Source organism: Topomyia yanbarensis, chromosome 2 (assembly GCF_030247195.1).
Source record: "Topomyia yanbarensis strain Yona2022 chromosome 2, ASM3024719v1, whole genome shotgun sequence".
NCBI classification, from domain to species: Eukaryota; Metazoa; Arthropoda; class Insecta; order Diptera; family Culicidae; genus Topomyia; species Topomyia yanbarensis.
Genome location: NC_080671.1, coordinates 454,242,338 through 454,257,334, shown reverse-complemented (window position 1 = coordinate 454,257,334; position 14,997 = coordinate 454,242,338). Strand labels below are relative to the sequence as shown.

At 38.8% G+C, this 14,997-nt stretch overlaps 1 protein-coding gene across 1 annotated transcript; it reads left to right on the top strand.

Moving 5' to 3' along the window:
- Positions 1-5,963: 5,963 nt before the first annotated feature.
- On the top strand, positions 5,964-8,613 carry LOC131685856 (protein Pixie). The gene is made up of 5 exons (XM_058969859.1): positions 5,964-6,080; positions 6,292-6,505; positions 6,563-7,893; positions 7,953-8,187; positions 8,260-8,613. Exons 2-5 carry the CDS (start codon positions 6,293-6,295, stop codon positions 8,308-8,310), a joined length of 1,830 nt encoding a protein of 609 aa, XP_058825842.1. The 5' UTR covers positions 5,964-6,080; position 6,292; the 3' UTR covers positions 8,311-8,613.
- The last annotated feature ends 6,384 nt before the right edge of the window (positions 8,614-14,997 follow it).

Below are 14,997 nucleotides of genomic sequence, written 5' to 3'. Positions count from 1 at the left end.
TGAAGATTGATGGAAGGCTTCCCCTTCTTAACAAATTAGTTTCATGCTTTTTTCGTATTTATAATTTTTTTTAATTTGATCACTTATTCATGTTTGAATAGCACGACGTTTCAGTTATTTACTTTTCCACCGAAATCACAGTTAGTCACGAATTTATGCAGAATAATGCATACCAAGATTCTCATATATTTCATGCCTTGAGGCATCATTGAAAAAATATACAATCGGGTCTGTCGCGTGTGACTACTACGATCCGAATCTCAGTCGTCGATTTGATTAAGATTTCGACTAATCACTCAGCTGATGAAGGCTTTGTACATACTGTAAATTTAAATTGTGATCTGTGAACTGCGAATATTATTCTCTTTCGCTACTGAGTATAGAAAACCTATTATTGAGCTGTGATTTTTGTCGTGGTTAAAGGGAAACTACCTTCAACACGGTTTAACTAATTTTACCTTATTCCATGATACTTCGAGAGTGAGTCAAAAGAACACAATTTTAGGTAGTTTTTCATATGCGTGTATGGGCCGATTTCTTCACCCTCGCTTAACGTTTAAGCCAGCCCGCATATTTGGTGACCATTCCTGTACGATCACCGCAATGGTATTTGGACCTTAAAAACAATTCCCTGAAGTTTCCTCTTCTCATTTACGAAACGATAAACCAACGCTAACGGAAATCATATTGACTATTCCACTTATGGTCAGCGCCACTTGTACCATTTACCGAATAGGTCTTATGTGACGTTACCATTCAAAAATGCCGATTTCCTCGAACAAATTTTAGGGTATATTATAAGGGGGATTGTGATCTTATAATCCATTTTTGCGGTACTACATTGCTATTGGATTATATATAACAAGGTACATTAAACATTCTACCATAAACATTTCTTTACTATGTGTAACCATTTCTCGAATAGTACAGTCGTCGATTTGATTAAAATTTCGACTAAGCACTCAGCTAATGAAGGCAAAGTACATACTGTAAATTTAAAATGTGATCTGTGAACTGCGAATATTATTCTCTTTCGCTACAGATACAGCTTCTACTTTATACCGTACATACACAGAGAGAAAATTCGAGAAAGAAATGATGCTTACAAGATCAAAAGATATTCTAGAGTCAAGCAGTTATTAACCTAGAACGGAAAACAAGATGTTACAATCGCTCGCTGTAACGTACCTTTCATAAAGAGATTACACTATTATACCACTATATTCCTTCGGCGGTATTTTTTAAAAGGCACAAACATTTGTGAAATAAAGCGTTGAAGAAACCGTAACCGGTCTTCTTTTTCATTTCAATCGTAACACAAGACTTCTAGGCAGGCTCATATACACACAGAAAAAAAATGTTGGTAAAAATAAGAGTTTTTCGCTCTTAGCAAAAAACAACCAACGCATACTCTTAGTTTAAAAATAAAACTTTTGTTTTGAGTACTATTCTTCATTTGCTTAAAAGGAAAACTTTTACTTTGATTATTATTCTTGATTAATTTAAAAGTTTTACTTTCAACCTAATAGTTGGCGTTGGTTGTATTTTGCTAAGAGCGGAACACTCTTACTTTTACCAATATTTTTTTTCTGTGTGTAAGCATGATCGAATTCAGAGTGATAAATAGTTTCCCTAATAAACATCGTATGATCTAAGAGCCTAACGAACGATCTGTTCAGGGTATCATCCAAACAATATGTGGAATCGTTGCACTATATGTGTTAAAGTTCGTGTATAATTTATTTTTATTAGGGTTGTCTTCTACTGCTAGGAATCAAACACTATGTTTGAATCTAACAGCACTATATGTGTTAAAGTTCGTGTATAATTTATTTTTATTAGGGTTGTCTTCTAATGATAGGAATCAAACACTATGTTTGAATCTAACAGCATGGTCGAGAAGCTTGCACTGCTTATTGCACTGTGTCGCCGACGCCGACGAAAAATTTCTCTCCATTAGAATCGACCACGTGATCATTTTCACACTTCTATCAGCGTAAACCCGTGTGCGAATGCTATTGACACCATAAGCTACCACTGTCAAGCCGTACTCCAACCGATATTCTCTGAAAGTAGACTAATTGTTTAAAACATTGAAAACGCAGTCAGTTCTAAAATCGCGTAAATAAACGGTATGAAACTGAATAATACATCGTTTTGTAAAATGCCCATTAAACACAAAATGGCAGAAAGTGGCAGAAATTTTACTCATGATTCGCTTACTCAGACACTGATTTCACTAATGATATTAAAATTTGAAGTGAGAAATGGTGAGAACATAAAAAATATCACTTTATAATACCAAAATATTTGAGAAATATTGGACAATATGTTCAACTCGAGTATACCTGTCACATTCATTGAAATATGTGTTTAATTTCGATTTTCGAATATACAAACCAATGGAATTCGCAGATACTTCAGGACTAACCGATAGATAATACTGGTTCTTAGATAAATGAAAGTAAATATCTTGATTTTTTTTACGAGAATTCTCACTCTGACGGCCCACGGTGGTTGTAAATGAAATAAATAAATCAAACAAGGCTTCCGAATTGTGTAGTAGCTATCCAGGAAACCAGTCATGTTCGATTAGAAGCTATTGCACGAGTTTAAAGTTTTCGCTTTTGGCCAGCTTTTTGGGTCAAATACTCGCCTCTGTGAAACGGTTTGGACAACAGCAGCTTTGTCTTTCTAAATACAAATTTGGGATCATAGTACAATGTTTTTGGGCGTCCAACCAGTGGCAACTGTACTGCCACCAATACTTTTGGACTTTTAAGGTAGTGTCACCGAGATTAACAAATATTCTGTGGAAAAAATTGGTAAATGTCGAGGTAAATGCATAAAATGACGTGCATTTCAAATTTTATTGTATTATTCTTTGTTTAATTTACATGGAGTTGAATACCCTTTACTTCAGTTTATGACATAATCGATCAAGACTTCAAGATTTTTGCTAATGATATTATATAAGCTTTTCGTTAGTTTTGTTATCTTAGGAATTCAAAATATGAATACAACAAGTTATTAACTATTAAATATTAAGATGGTTTTCACGCAAGGTGCAATAATTATATAATTATTGTCTGTTTTTTCCATAATAAACGTAACGATTATATTTCGTCGCAGCAACATTTGGAGTACTGTTCGATACGTAATTTTTATGGAATGACAATTCATTAAGTCAATACTAGATGTGCCGTTATCTCAATTTTTTGTCAGTCCCATTAAAAAAGAAAGGTTGCAATTTGGCACATATTAAACCCTGGGAGGGAGAAACAGACTCAATAAATGTGAATGTCATAGCCAGCCAGAACGAAACTGTCACTCCGAGCCACAAAAAAGTGTTCATCGAGGAAATGAGAGTATTGTTATCATATGCTTGCTTGAAAATGTTTCCGAACGATGAATTTCCTTGATTTTTGTCTAGATTGGGTGTAGCAGTAAATATTATTAACGTTTTTTTGTGATTTTAATGCCATTTTGAAATTAGCCAGATAGATTTTTCGGTAATCCGTGCTGCCACAATCAAATAAATTGTATTTCTATGTATTCAATGATGAATAAGAATTTAGATGCGTTCAAAAGTTTCGAGCATCGTTTTAAGACAATATTGCGATCTTGCTATAATGTAAAATAAACGCTAATTTTATATGAAAATTTCAAATAATATTTACATTTTAAGCTCAATGAACTACGCCTAAAATATATTTTATGCTTGTTATAAAACCAGTTATGGAAATGTGACGACGTTGTAAATGTTCTCTACTCCAAGAAATGGGAATATGGAATCAAAACATATGCTGTGACGTGCACGTTTTTTGGTAATTCAAAAATACTTTTTGGTTTAAAATAATTTATATCATCTTTCTATTTAAAACATGTCATAAAAGCTATTTTCATATCTATAGTAAAGACAAGTAATAATGGTGTAAATCGTGCGAAGAAAGTTTTAAAAATTTGTGACTGATTTAACAATTTTAGAATGAGTGACACCTTGCTAGTCAGATTTGATGGTTCTCCAGTTTAAAGTTTCATTTGAGAGTATACTGCGAAAATGAAAATCATCAACGGCTTAGATGCATGCTAATAAATATAAACAAAGTTTCGAAAAAAATTGGCAAGTTACTTCGACGTGAAGTTTGACATCGACATAATATTTTTAATGTTCGGGTGCTCATGCAGCTTAATCTGATGATCAGAATCATGAAAAAATTCCATTTCTATCTATTAGTTAAAATCTTACACTTCGAAAGTTATTTGCAAAATAACCTTGGCTAAATTTGACAGTTCGACGGTTAAAATTGTTTGATGATGTAAAAAGAAAGGTGGAAACAGTTTTCTGTACTTTATTTAGGATGGCAATATTTTTCAGTAGTAAATAAAGGGGAAATATAAAAACGAAAACATGTTATATCAAACGTTTTGTCGTTTATTTCATTATATGGATATTTACGTTCCAAGGCTGCAGCCGTACCTATATATATATATATATATATATAAATATATATATATATATATATATATATATATATATATATATATATATATATATATATATATATATATATATATATATATATATATATATATATATATATATATATATATATATATATATATATATATATATATATATATATATATATATATATATATATATATATATATATATATATATATATATATATATATATATATATATATATATATATATATATATATAACTCAACTAACTAACTAACTCAACTCAATATATGCTCAACATTTCACAAATCAGATAAACATGCCTCTACCGACGAGTTTCCTTATTCAAGGATTCTGTTAGTTAAATTTTTATAAAATTAAATTCTATTTTTCAGATTGAATTTAATGTTGTATCGGTTTTTAATATTCAGTTTAAGCATTTTTTTAGGAAACCGTTGTAGAATGAAGGAGAAGAACGGCACAAAAATCCTATTTTAAAAGTATAAGATTAGACACATCGTTCCGAAATTTGTCCCATTTCACTCGAGTACTGGAAGCAAACTGTCGGCTGACTTTATTTTCAAATCAATGTAAAGCACCCGGGAAAAAAACTTTCACTGATTTTATACTGTCCCAAGATCCTTTCCATCACACGATTGAAGTCATGTGCCGGTAACACGCTTGCATCAATGACACGCAAAAAGAAATTTGCTCATTTATGCGTCGCCCACCTTGATTGATTTTGGCTGTCGAAAGTTTTCTTGCTTCTTGACAAGTGCTATTATTTACACTTCGTGCGTAGTGTCTGTTTCTCCCTCCCAGATTAAACCTGTGCAACGCGCTAATTTTGTTCGGTGATTACAAGGCGCGTTTCCAATGAAACGTGTAATTCATAAAATACCAAAGAAATACTCTTTTTGGCCGCTATGGCGGATGCAGTGAGTGCCGAATGCATACACAGAAAACTTGCATTACCTACACACTTAAAATCCATAACCTACCAGTAGGTAATTTTAATTTGCTGTCCTTATTTCACTGCCGGAAAACGAGGGAGAGGGAATGATTTTTTTACTCAAAATTAATGGGATGAAGTTTAGTCGGCTTTGGGGAATATCTCATTATTTTTGGGTAAATTTGGACTCCCTCTCTTTCGTTTTTCGTTGGAGGAAGTGGGATGCACAGATTTAAAATTACCTACTGCTAGGTAATGCAAGTTTTCTGTGTAGCAGTAGGTAATTTTAAATCTGTGCATCCCACTTCCTCCAACGAAAAACGAAAGAGAGGGAGTCCAAATTTACCCAAAAATAATGAGATATTCCCCAAAGCCGACTAAACTTCATCCCATTAATTTTGAGTAAAAAAATCATTCCCTCTCCCTCATTTTCCGGCAGTGAAATAAGGACAGCAAATTAAAATTACCTACTGGTAGGTAATGGATTTTAAGTGTGTAAATAAAAATGCATTTCTGACGTGAAGAATGACGGGACGGGTGGTAACAACTGTCAAACTTATTGGCAGTGTGTTTTGCATTGTCCTTTTTGCAGGTAGACTTTCGTCTGACACGCACCAGCTTCCATTCGATTCTGTCTGAAATCAGAGAATTTCGACAGGTAAGTAACCAATTGATACTCTCATACAGTGCCTGCCTATAATTAATTCAATGAAGATGTTTGATTTGTTAAAACTTTGCTAGTAGCTGTAAAATAAACGGTTAAACGCAAAACCCTAACTATTGAACATCACCTTTGAGGTTATATGATCGATGGTATTGCCCAGCTGGCGAAAAACCCAATACATAATTCTTTTTTGCACCTTTTACAGAATGTCGCGAAATCGTGCAGCTGAAGAGACTGACAGGCAGACGCGTATAGCTATTGTCAGCTCGGACAAGTGCAAGCCCAAGAGATGCCGTCAGGAGTGCAAAAAGTCCTGTCCGGTTGTCCGGATGGGCAAGCTTTGCATCGAAGTTGCCATGGACTCCAAGATTGCGTCCCTCTCGGAGGAACTTTGCATCGGTTGCGGTATATGCGTGAAGGTAATTATAATTTTACCATGCCATTAGATTAAATTTAACACATTTAATTTCTTATAGAAATGTCCCTTCGAGGCCATCACAATCATCAACATCCCGAGTAACCTGGATAAACATACGACTCATCGTTACTCGAAGAACTCGTTTAAGCTGCACCGTTTGCCGATTCCTCGCCCCGGCGAAGTGCTCGGTTTGGTTGGGCAGAACGGTATCGGGAAGTCTACGGCACTGAAAATTCTGGCCGGTAAGTTGAAGCCCAACTTGGGTCGCTTCGCTGATCCTCCAGATTGGACAGAGATCCTCGCCCATTTCCGGGGTAACGAATTGCAGAACTATTTCACCAAGATTTTGGAGGATAGTTTACGTGCACTTATTAAACCACAGTATGTGGATCAAATTCCGAAGGCCGTCAAGGGAACGGTTGCGGCTCTGTTGGACAAAAAAGACGAACGCAACAATCAGAAGGAGATTTGCGATCTGTTAGATTTGACTCATATTCGTGACCGTGAGATACAGGCTTTGTCGGGAGGAGAGTTGCAGCGTTTTGCATGTGCAATGGTTTGCATACAGGATGGTGATATTTTCATGTTCGATGAACCATCGTCGTATCTGGATGTGAAACAGCGTTTGAACTGTGCTATGACGATCCGTTCACTGATCCACCCGGATAAGTTTATCATCGTCGTGGAGCACGATCTTTCCGTGTTGGATTATCTGTCGGATTTTATTTGCTGTCTATACGGAGTTCCTGGTTGTTACGGTGTGGTTACCATGCCTTTCTCTGTCCGTGAAGGTATCAACATTTTCTTGGATGGCTACGTGCACACTGAGAACATGCGTTTCCGCACCGAGTCACTTACCTTTAAAGTGTCCGAATCTGCCTCGGAGGAAGAAATAAAACGTACTTGCCATTACGTTTATCCGCAAATGAAAAAGAAATTGGGCGGCTTTACACTATCAGTCCAGAACGGACAGTTTAGCGACTCGGAAATCATCGTGCTGCTAGGGGAGAATGGAACTGGAAAAACTACCTTCATTCGTATGCTGGCCGGTAATTTGGAACCGGATGAGGAATCAGAAAAGCTTCCTTGTCTGAACATTTCCTATAAACCGCAGAAGATCTCACCAAAGAGTCAATCAACGGTTCGAACCCTGCTACACGACAAGATTCGCGACGCCTACATTCACCCGCAGTTCATTGCCGACGTGATGAAACCGATGAAGATTGATGAAATCATGGATCAGGAAGTTCAGAACTTGTCCGGTGGTGAATTGCAGCGTGTCGCTTTGGTGCTGTGCTTAGGGAAACCAGCCGACGTGTATTTGATTGACGAACCTTCTGCTTATTTGGATTCCGAACAGCGTTTGGTGGCGGCCAAGGTCATCAAGAGGTACTTTATTCCATGGTTTAGATTATTCAGCTAACAACACTTGTTTGTGTTTATTTAAGATATATTCTACACGCCAAGAAGACTGGATTCGTAGTCGAGCACGATTTTATTATGGCGACCTACCTGGCTGATCGAGTGATTGTGTTTGAAGGAAAACCATCGGTGGATACGACAGCCCACACGCCACAATCGCTGCTAAATGGAATGAACCGCTTCCTTGAGCTGCTGGAGATTACATTCCGAAGAGATCCGAATAACTTTAGGCCCAGAATCAATAAGCTTAATTCGGTTAAGGTACGACTTCTATCTTTCAGCGAATATAATGGATGTAAAATTGAAATGCTATTTTTAATTCCATTTTCACAGGATGTTGAACAGAAACGAGCTGGACAGTACTTCTTCTACGAAGAGCCTTGAACGAGGATCTACAATATTATACATTAGTTTGATTGAACTTTTTTTTTACACTTCAAGGAAAAAATGTATTCGTTTTTATCTAGTACCAACTGTTTCGCTTTCAACAATTGTGTCAGAATGTCACGAGTCGGCTCCCTAGACAGTTTCAAGGTTGGTTGGGACGGCATCACCAACATCAGCCGTTGCGCTTGTACAATTCAAAAGAATGCTGTGACAGTTATCTTCTAGAATTGACATCCATTTTTGTATTAGTTTTGAAATGACGCTTCGAAATAAATTGTACAAGGGTGATATTTGTTATAATTACCGAGTATGTAATTTTTTTTTATGCTCACGCTGTATGCTTTTATTTTACTTCCAAATTTTCTTGGCTGTTTTGAATTTCCAGTTCCCTCTCGCAGGTTGATGGGATTGACGGTATTGTAAACATCATCAAGCCACAATAGATTCAATAGAGTTATCTAAATATAAGGACCTTCGCTCTTTTTAGTTTTTATTTGCACCAAGTTCTACTCCTAGAGGTTAATTAGTTCTCATGTTAATAATCCACCAAACATTATGACTACTGAGGATTTGATTTATATAAGAAGCCCGCTTCAAGATGTTGATTACAATACGCCTCGATAGTGGTGTGTCGAGGAGGCCGGGAGGGCTGATATGAGCCTTTTATCTGTTCTATACCTTTCCTCTATTTACCAGCTCATAACCAACAATCAACCAGTAACAAATAGATAATTGAGAAAGGATGTGCTATGTGTGGTGATTGGCTATTCAAGTATTAGTAGTGTTTGAAGTACTAATGTATGTCTCATGTGATGATCATAACTTCAGCTGTATCTTGTACCTATCTAATCTATTACGTCTCTCATATATTGTCTTTTATTTCTTCTTTTCGAGTTCTATACTGCCATTCTACACCCGCCTTCAGCTGGGTCAACAAAGATGGTGATAGTGAACGTCTTAACACTCACACATTCTCAAACGCGGTCTCAGCGGGAACCTACAAAAATGCCATCGTGCACGCGATTACGACTCGGTCACGTCCGAAAGTCTATCCTTGATCCTAGAAGCCTAGGTCCATGCCTTCAGCTGGACCAATTAAAAAAATACGCCCATACCTATTCGGCAACACGTCTCATGGCGACATGACCAGGAACCCTATCGATATAAACGATCCCACTCTCTGCCAGAATTCTAACCGCACACTGAAAATTTAATATCAGACTCACGGTTCGCGAGACCATTCAAGAACACACGTTACAAAATCACGTCAGCGCACAAACGTTAGAGCCCCTCGCGATTTTCCAAGCAACCTACGAACTCGCAAACATGATTACACCCCGGTGATAAGGTGAAAATCTCAGCACTCATAAACTTACCAACACGATCTCAAGCGTCAACCTACAAACTCCCGCGCTCGCGCCATCATGAATCGGGATCGTCCGGAAGTCTCTATCCTCGGTACAAACAATCTAGGTCCTTGTTAATTAATAAAAAAAATAATAAAATTGAAAAATAACTCCCATATCCACTAGACAAAACGTTCCATGGCGACATGACCGGAAACTCTAGTGATATGGGGTAACTCTCTCTCTCTCTGTCTGTCAGAATGTGATCCGTATACCGAAAACTAAAGATCAGAATGACGGTCCGCGAATATATGAAGCGCCGCAGGGTTTCAAAATCGAATTTATACACGCGAAGTCACATACACGCGAGCACACGCGACAAACACGTCAACATACGAACGCTTAAGCCCTTCGCGATCATCTACGCACAACTATGCCCGAGATCGTGTAAACTTGATAACACTCCGGCAATTGTGTGAACGTTTTAGTACTTACGACGTTACAAACGCGGTCTCAAACGCGAACCCGCAAACGCGCGATCATGAATCGGTCACGTCCGGAAATCTTTAGCCTTCATTCTAGCAATTTAGGTCCATACATTCAGTTGGACCAATCAAAAAAAAAATAATTAAAGCTCATATCCACTAGACCACGCGTTGTACGGCGACATGAATGGGAATTCTAATGATATGTAAGAACCCACTTTCTTCTGGAATCTGAACCGTACACCAAAAATCAAAAATTAAGTATCAGATTCACGGTCCGCGCGCGATCATTCTAGAACACACGCGAATATGCGAAAGGCACACTGCTATGAAAAAAAAATGTCTTGGCTGTTTTGAATTTCCAGTTAAGGTGGTATCAACTACGATTTTATTTCAATATAACCTGAGCCGAGTTTCTAATAACAATACATTTGCTTCCAGATGGTTCCCAAGATTCTTGAATATCACAGTGAGAGGAATTGTTTCTTTCTATTAAAATGCTTAGATATTAGAATGCTTTCGGAAAATCGTTCTTCCTAAATCGTGTTGGAACAAATGCTCTACGCCATGAAATTATACGAAATATTCGATAGCTTAATTATGAAGTTTTAACTGATTATTTTTTGTGAGATCATTATTTATTTAACCAATTAGTCTAAAGCCATGATGTCCTCAAATATCAAGAAGTTGTCTCCTGGTTACTCGGTCCATCTCTGTTTGTAGCCAGTCTCGCAGGCTGACTGCATAGAAGTTGGGAGAGTACCAAGGCGGCGTTCATTAATGTGATTGTTAGGTAGTTTCAGCAAGCTAGCTTATCACTCTTTTTGTAGGTTGCACGTAGGGTAATGGGACTATTTTGGCCCTACTAGGAAGAGGCCGCACTATTTTTTGTATAACTTTTGAATGAAGCTCATTTCCTACAATGACTCTCGGATCGATAAACGTTTCATTCCGTGCAAGTGTAACGCTATAATGCTGATTGCTAGTTAATCCGCTTTCAAGGTTATCCCATGCGCTCTTTACGCCTCTCCAAAGTTTTGTGTGTGTGCGTAAACAGCCGTTATTCGATCTTCAGAGCAGCAATGTTTCTTTATTTGTGAGCCGCCTGAATACCGTTAAACAATTTAAACATCGCAAGGTGAGGTGAATGCCGAAATAAGATCGACTGGTCTTTTTCCGGGCCAGAGACATTTTTTAAAATCTATTACAGATTTTTCGAGTTCTAATGGAGCGATATTCGGCCGTCAGAGAAATATCGAATATTCGCTCTGGTAAGCGAATGAGTACAGAATCTACGAACCAGCGAACGAGGTTGAAGTAGACGGGGTCGTTTCCAATTCGAGTTTGAATTGCGCGGATCTGATGAAACACGGGGTTGGCAGCTTTAAACACCCCATGCTTCAGCCAGTGAAGATACTGGACTGCAAACGATTGTAGCCAGCATCAGTCGCAGATAACGGGAAGAGGACATATGTCAACTTAGACTCCTACCGCCTGGTCTGCTCTACCTATCTCCTCTTTGACAAGGTTCGGCTAATGTGTTGGCCTTTTTATGCCGTGGGTCAAAAAATGTCTGCACTAATTGCAAACAACTGGGACACACATTCGCAACCGAGCGCCCGAGTTAGGCGATATCGGTGAAGGTGTTTATCCCAGCAAGGGCTGGAGTATAAACAGTATAAACGTTCAATTGTGTCAAGTAGTGCAGTGTAGTGCGGTACTAAACAGTTTTCTTGCCTGAAAGAAGGCTGGCTTTGTTTAGACGAGCTATACCAGCTCTCTACTGTGTGAAGGTCACGCGGGTGACGGACAAAAGAAACGAAGGATAAATTCACCTACCAGCTCGTCAGGAACCAACTGGTGAAGTGTTTCTTTTTTTACTTTTTTTTATCGATTTTTTTATTATTGTTTTTGATTTTTTATTTTGATTTAAGTTAAATAGTGCGGTTGAGCGTGTTGCTCCCGCAACAAAATGGAACAAACAGAAGGATCACCCTCCGAAGACGAATATTATGGGGAAGAAGAACGTGTATTTGATTCGGAGACATGATGTTATAGGCGATCCACTTCCCCCACTTTCCCCCAACGTCTCACAGCCCCCCTCCCCGAGTCAAGGTTTACCAGGTTGGATCCGCTGGTCCTTGGGTGGTATACTTTCGGCCCAGAAATAAACCGTTAAACAGCATAACTGTCGCACGGGAGCTGACAAAATGTCACTCGGCCGTAACCGAGATTAAAAAGGTTCAGACAGATAAACTGCGCGTCGTCGTTACTGACTTCAAACAGGCCAATGGTATCGTTACCAATAGCCTCTTTACGCTGGAGTATCGCGTCTACATTTCTTCTCGTGATGTGGAGATCGACGGTGTTGTTGTATTACGTAGTTTGCTACCACTACATTAGTACGGAGTTTGTGGACACTCCTCATGAACGTCATTCATTCAAGCGCGCATTCTCATTGATGCACGCTATTTTCATTCATTCTGTTTCCGAGTGCGTATCAATACGGATGTACAAATAAAGCGAGTTGTGATCCAAAGACAAAAGTATTTTATTTGATGACCAAATAAAACATGGTGTCAGAAGTGCTCGTGGATTAAATGAATTTCCAGCGTCATTAGTATATCGCGGAGGTTTAGTGAGGAAAAGTTCCATCCGAGCAACGAAAAATCATTAGCAGCGGTGATCGCAGAAAAGTTGCGCAGTGAAGTGTGAACTTGTTTGATCCTGTCTGGCGTCATATTTTTTCGCTCTTGTGTCGGTTTTGAGTGTTTTCCCGGTAGTGCAAATATAAAAACTTAAAAAATGGATGAAAATCAGTTTTCTCGTTTTATGCACTTGCAAAAGCAGGCAATGGAACAGCTAATAGGCACGATACGAAACGTACAAGTGAATCAGCCTGTAGCACCAGCGGCTAGATATACTGCCGCATCGTCTGTTCCTCGTCCACCTCCGTTGGAGTTGGAGGGTGACATGGAGCGGAACTACAATTTTTTCGAAATGAATTGGAAAACCTATGCCAGTGCGGTCGGCATGGATGAATGGCCTGTGACACAGAACAAGCAGAAAACAAGCATTTTGTTATCCGTTGTTGGAAAAGACGCGTTGAAAAAATATTTTAATTTTGAACTAAACGATGAGCAGCAAAACGACCCAAATCTCGCATTGGCGGCAATTAAGCTTAAAGTTGTACGGGAACGAAACAAGTTTGTCGATTGGTTTGATTTTTTTTCGTTGTTGCAAGACGCCGCTGAGAGCATTGATAATTATTTATGCCGTTTGAAATCGCTTGCAAAGTTATGTAAATTCGGTGTGTTAGAAGAAGACATGATCAAATACAAGCTAGCTACATCGATCAAGTGGTTGAAGCTTCGATCTAAGTTGATCACTACCCAAAACTTGACGGAAGCAAGTGCTATGAATTTATGTCGTGCTGAGGAAATCACAGAAAGGCATTCGGCTACCGTGGGTCAATCAAGTGTAGAGGTTAATATGGTGAAGAAAGAAAAAATGAAGTGTAAATTCTGTGGTGGTAGGCACGATTTTACTAAAGGTGTTTGCCCGGCACTAGGTAAAAGGTGCAACCGATGTGGTGGAAAAAACCACTTTGAAAAAGTGTGCAGAGCTGAGCGAAAGAAGCAGTTTAAGAAGAAGCTCCGTGTTAAGAAAGTGGATGAAGATAGCAGCTCCGGCAGTGAATCGCCAGAAAGCAGTGGAAATGAAAACACTGAATTAGACTATGGTGAAGATGTGTCTATCGGTAAAATCATCGACAGGTCCGGCAGTGGCGGACATGTTTTAGCGGATTTGGATTTATTCCTTGCTGGCAAATGGCAGGTAATATGATATACTGGCGCGAATACAAGCCTTGTGGGACACGATTGGTTGGAAAAGATGACCGAAAACAGCAAAATCGAGTTGTTACCATCCACGTATCGCCTGCAAGGTTTCGGTGGCAGCAACATTCCAGTTATTGGGCAGGTGAAAATTCCATGTCAGAGAAAAGGTCGTAAGTATAACCTTGTTTTACAAGTAGTTGATGTCAGCCATGGACCACTTCTATCGGCAAATGTTTGCCGCATACTGGGTTTTGTAAAGTTTTGTAATACGGTGAAGTTCACGGCGCCAAAATCAGAACAAGAACTGTTGAACATTTACCGTGTGAAAGCTCAGGATATCGTTAAGCAACACGAAGAGGTTTTTCAAGGTATCGGCAAATTCTCTGGAACCGTCTCTCTGGAGGTAAGCCCAGACATTACACCTTCGATACAACCTCCTCGAAGAGTGCCAATTGCGATGAGAGAAAAGCTGAAAGAGGAGCTAAAGAACCTCGAGTGCGATGGGGTAATCGTGAAGGAGACTCAACACACCGACTGGGTCAGCAACATCGTTTTGGTGAAACGCAAGGAGCAGAAGTCAGAGTCCGTTCGGATTTGTCTCGATCCGATTCCACTAAACAAAGCGCTTAAACGTCCCCATCTTCAGTTCACTACCATCGATGAAATTTTACCTGAGTTGGGAAAGGCAAAGGTATTCTCAACAGCGGATGCTCGTAAAGGGTTCTGGCACGTGGTACTGGACGAACGTAGTAGCCGGTTGACGACCTTTTGGACTCCGTTTGGTCGCTACAGGTGGACTCGCCTACCTTTTGGAATCGCTCCTGCTCCGGATATTTTCCAAATGAAGCTACTGGAAGTGATTGAAGGGCTACATGGAGTAGAAATGCATTGCCGATGATTTGCTGATTTATGGAATCGGTGACACGCTGGAGGAAGCTTTGGAGAACCCCAATGTCTGCTTGGAGAAGTTGTTGGTTCGCTTAGAGAAGTGCAACGTGAAGCTGAACCTGAGCA

Bases quoted from the DNA above. Each gene is read 5' to 3' on its own strand.
- LOC131685856 (XM_058969859.1), top strand. From the start codon at position 6,293: ATGTCGCGAAATCGTGCAGCTGAAGAGACTGACAGGCAGACGCGTATA. The intron at 6,506-6,562 runs GTAATTATAATT...AATTTCTTATAG, and splicing joins GTTGCGGTATATGCGTGAAG to AAATGTCCCTTCGAGGCCAT. The intron at 8,188-8,259 runs GTACGACTTCTA...CCATTTTCACAG, and splicing joins ATAAGCTTAATTCGGTTAAG to GATGTTGAACAGAAACGAGC.